Here is a 4,913-nt window from a genome sequence, read left to right as displayed (position 1 = left end):
TTCTCAAACCTTGTTTGGAACGAATTTTCAGTTTCATTTCTGGATTGAATTTTTGTTGTTGAAACATTTCAGTTTACAAACTGATTTTTGCTTTCGACAATAAAGATACAAAATTCCCTTCATACGGTCATGTAACTAATTGTTTTAAGGATTTATTTAACTCTACACATGCAGGAAATCTGCTAACTGCAATTAGAAAGATTTCCTTCACTTTTGAGAAAATCATATTCAAGATTTTTTTTTTCTTGAACATGTAAAAACATTTATTTCATAACATATCCATGTTTTTTTACATTTTGTCATATATCGATCTCCACACATCTTGGTTTAGTTAATAAAGAGGAATAAATCGTTAATTGAAAAATAAACATGTTTAGCATAAAGCATTGATTATTCACAGATGCTTCTACTCTACCTATGCTATGCCTGCACTTCCTATAAAATAAAGGTGCCCCTGCCCCCAGTACAAGGTTGATTTATAAAATAATGGTCAAAATGGACTGTAGTGGTTGGTTGTTAAAGTATACTTTGGATTAAGATGAGATAAAATCAAGTTAGTCAGTCAGTTAATAACATACTTCTCTTATGTAATTTTTTTTTCAGATCTCTGGTGTTGCTGCTATTTTTCAAATACCCACGATTGTAAAAATGTCCACGGCTGTTATTGATTTTTTTATTCTCCAGATATAGAATATTATATTGTACAAACACTTTACATCAAAATACTCAGTTTCTTTTATTTTCCTATCTGTTATTTTTATACACTTTTCTAAGGTACACATTGTCTGACCAATTCTACTATAACCTTTTCTGCTGTAACACCACAATATCCCCATTGTGGGACAATAAAGGGATTTCCTATTCTATTCTATTCTATTCTATTCTATTCTATTCTATTCTATTCTATTCTATTCTATGTATGCCTCAGACATTTTGGGATTTTACCGCGAGCAGCAGCCGGTCTCTCTCCACCAGGTCTGCCAGTCTGTGCAGTAACCTCCCTCGGCGTGACGGCCCCATCCTCCGCCAAGCAGAGCCGTGCTGCATGGCCGCTCTGGCTGCTGCGACCGCTTCATCCACATCCTCCTGTTCAGACGGAGGCCATGAAGAAAAGCCAATTAGTCAAGCTGCCCACCTGAAACTACACACTCATACTATCAGAAGGTTCAACCTCCTAACATTAACCTCATTTTGGAAAATCCTCACCTATTTTGCAAACCCAAATGGAAAAGCAAATAACATAGGAACTATAAGCCCAAATTTCATGTGTGATACATCATTCGAAAGCTAACACCTTCTAGTTTCTGAATATAATTGCAATTGAAAATTGCAAACAAGCTGCATCAGTTCAAACAAGAGTCAAAGTTGTTTTCTTTTATTCTCAAAAATCATACGTACTTTTAGAATAGCATTTATAAAGACATGCTTGCTTTCTGCTTTGTCGTGTTTACATTTTGACATGCTGCTATATCTGTGTTAATTGTGCTTTGATGCTCACTGTGTCCATAAAATAAACTAGGTGGTTGAATTGTGGAGAATCTAAGCTTTCCAACGATGTCTAGCATCTATATTGGTAAACATCTTGCCGGTGTAACTTTCATGCATTTTGAGCTATTATTTGTAAACGCTTTAAAACGGCGGGTTTTGAGAGGTTAAGTCCAGGAAGAATCGTGTATCTAAACCCAGATTATCAAAAAAGGTCAAACTATAAAAAATAGGTCAGACTTTGATTTTGAAATAGTTCAAGTTTAACAATATTTCAAGATAGAGTTCAGGGATGGTCAGTAAAACTTTAGCCAAAGGTTTTACTCGACTGAAATATTTACGGCCTGTCTTTAGGATCATTGATTATTGTAGAGCTGTAGGAGCATATTTGCTGTATGCTTTTAATAAAATAAAATAAATAAATATAAATAAATAAGGGCTGTACCTATCAATAATTCTAGTAATTCATCTTTCTACCGATTATCTTTTTGTCAGTCCATTAATCTCAAATACTCTATAGGACCTGATCTTCAGAAGGTTTGTGTTTCTTAACCAGATGCTAAGGTGTTTGTAGGTAAAAAGCAGAGTCCTGTACCACGGAGCAATTTCAACATAGTGAGATTTCTCCCAGCCTATCCAGAAAAACAGCAAAACCCAAGAGACCCTAATGCTACATTCAGACTGCACGCAGCAGAAGCAACAAAAACGCACGTGCTGCTTCATTTTTTATGCTTGTACAAGTTTAGTTCAGACACGTCTTTGCTGCTCTGGCTGCGTGGTGGAAAAAGTGGGTCTGATGCACGTTCGGCGAAGTTACTTTATCATTTCTTTGCCTGCAACAATGGCAGCTATATTTTCGTAGGGAAGTCTGTTCAAATGTCAAATCATTCTGGCCTAAACATGTATATAAATGCGCTTTTTATCAGATGATATTGTCCCAACAGCTTCATCCACATCCTCAAAAAAAGATGAATATAGAGTACGGACACGAAAAACATAAAATAAATAAAAAACAGAAAAACATAACATTAAAGCTCAAATTAATCAGTTAATAGTCACTATAATAATTGGTTGAATTCACAACTCAAGTTTGGTTCCCTCCAGGAATGTCAGACCAGATAAGTCCATAGAGACCCTTCGGTACAGACTGATGTAATCTAAGAATGGATCTCACGTTCTCTAAAATAACAGAGGTTTGTCCTTAAGCCAGTAGGTCATTGCTTCCAAGGGAATTAGTTCCCTCACACTCTGCAGCCGTGCAGAAAGTGTAGGAGGTTTGTCAGCAATGGCATAACTATCGGTAAGCAGAGACAACAGTTGCTTAAGGGCCCACGACCTCTTAGGGGCCCCATCATTGACACCTAGTGGGCCCCCTACGTAATTATAGACTAGGACGTCTCTTCGCAGATGTAATGGTGGAAAAAATTCCTCTTAAACCCACCTGATCCTGGAATGACTGACCGCACTGGAACGTATTTATACCGCAACATATGTCAGATTTCAACATGATGGTGAGCCGTTTAAACACGACACCAATAGCAAAGCAGACAGTTGTACTTTTAATTACTATTTTAATAACTGTGTATAGTTCATTAGACGGTTGGTAAAAAATACACTCATATAATATGTTTCAAACCGCAATAAAGATCTTTAAAGAACAATGTATTGAGTGTTTTATTTTTTAACACTACGACTTGGAATTATGGGTACTGGGTTATGATGAACTGACTGAACATATTACGTATTTAAGGTGCATGCAGCGTGCAAGACGTCACATCACGTTAAACTAAAACCAGAGCGTAGATTAAACCATAACCATTACGTACAATGTGTTAGCGACGATGGATAACAAAAAGAGATACTTAAGCAGATTCCAGAAAAGAAAAAGGAAAGAAGAGCTGCTGGAAGAACAGAAAAAAGAGGGAGGGAGCAAAGAGTGAGAGGTGGACATTGCTGCTCCTACCAGTCCAGCGGGTAAAGATTGCGACCAAGAGAACACCCACATAATGTTGCTTACGGGCCTTTTGTTGTGTTGTTACGCCATTGTTTGTCAGAGATCCACTGAAATAGAACACAACACCTGGCACCAAACAGAAGAACATCTAGCAGTCTCCACATATAAGAATTTCAGTTCAGTGCAGGATGTAAACCAAGGATACAAGAGAGTGGGATTAGGTCCAGATCCTTACCAAATATCTCAGAAATTTCTTTACAGACCTTCTCCATAGATGTTTAATGAGGGAGCAGTCAAAGATGCAATCGTAGATTTATCACAATATGTGGGAAGTGTGGGGTTAAATTTGTTCCTTAATACTTCTGTAATCTGGAGCCTATGGGTGATTTAAAATTGGTATTCCTTAATTTTACTTGTGGACAAGCAGCTGAGAGCTAAACCACATGCATAATTTAAATGTACTCGGTGTTACACATACCAATGTTCACAACTTCATGTTTTGAGTTTTAGCTGTTGCCTAATTTTGAGCAACTTTTGTTTATTTATTTTTCCCAGGGGGCTGTGGTCCCAATTGGACCAGCATCATTCATGTCCATGTCTACAATGTAATAACGTCTTTAAAAAAATTTTTTTCTTTTTTGTTCTTGCGGCTGATATTCAATAATTATTATGAATTTTGTTATTTGAAGGTGAAATCCCAGATTTCAGGTTTACCAATCTGTTTGTTGCCTGGTTGAAATAAGGACCAATATGAGCTGCCATTTTGGATGATCTTCTTGTTCTTCGTTTTCGGCTCTTACAAAGTGAGTATCTCACTGCTAGTGTTACTGAAGAGTTAAATTATGCTTTTGTCCAGGATTCTCGCTGATTAAAATCCAACTAACTCTTAATTAAAAGATGTTTGGGATTAAATAGGGTGACCAGACGTCTCTTTTTTCCCGGACAGATCCTACTTTTCATACCTAAAAATGTCCGGATGGGAATTTCAAAATAATCTGTGATTTTGGTCGACTACAGTGCAGCAGAACCGAGCTGTCAGCTCTGGGGCCGAGAACCCAGGCGGACGGGGGTGACAGAGGTTGGGTTCAGCTTTCTGTGTTCAGAGAGTTTTGAGTCAGTGTTTTTTTTCCTCTCTCCGTCTGCTCCCGTGTCCCACCTCTTGGTCTTACATCATCGGATCTGTCGCTTTGAGACATCTGATTTGCGATCGCATTAGACTTCTTAGAGAGTAGCTAGGTGGTTGGAGGAGAGACACACAGCAGCACTCAGTGAATATTAACTAGCAGCTACTTCGATGTTTAAGTAAAAGTTAGGAGACGGCTTGGTTAAAATAATTAGAGGTCATGCCACAGAAAAATCAGTTCGTTAGACATACAGAGCTTTTTCAGCTAAAAATGGCAACAGATTGTAAGTTTAAACAAGTTAGTATTATTACACAAGAAGCTTGAGAAAAGAGTTTGTTCTTCTTTACTAG

At 37.5% G+C, this 4,913-nt stretch overlaps 1 protein-coding gene across 3 annotated transcripts in view; it reads right to left on the bottom strand.

Moving 5' to 3' along the window:
• Positions 1-4,913, bottom strand: part of aldh1a3 (aldehyde dehydrogenase 1 family member A3) — a 28,992-nt gene that overhangs the window by 17,756 nt on the left and 6,323 nt on the right. For all 3 annotated transcript variants that reach the window (XM_015378349.1, XM_015378350.1, XM_015378351.1), the window contains exon 3: positions 946-1,086. In XM_015378349.1, coding sequence (XP_015233835.1) covers positions 946-1,086 — 141 coding nt within the window. The remainder of the gene's footprint in view (positions 1-945; positions 1,087-4,913) is intronic.

Source organism: Cyprinodon variegatus, unplaced genomic scaffold (genome assembly GCF_000732505.1).
Source record: "Cyprinodon variegatus isolate N-32 unplaced genomic scaffold, C_variegatus-1.0 Scaffold171, whole genome shotgun sequence".
NCBI lineage: Eukaryota > Metazoa > Chordata > Actinopteri > Cyprinodontiformes > Cyprinodontidae > Cyprinodon > Cyprinodon variegatus.
The sequence above is the reverse complement of the archived record's forward strand: the minus strand, read 5'-3'. Positions and strand labels throughout refer to the sequence as shown.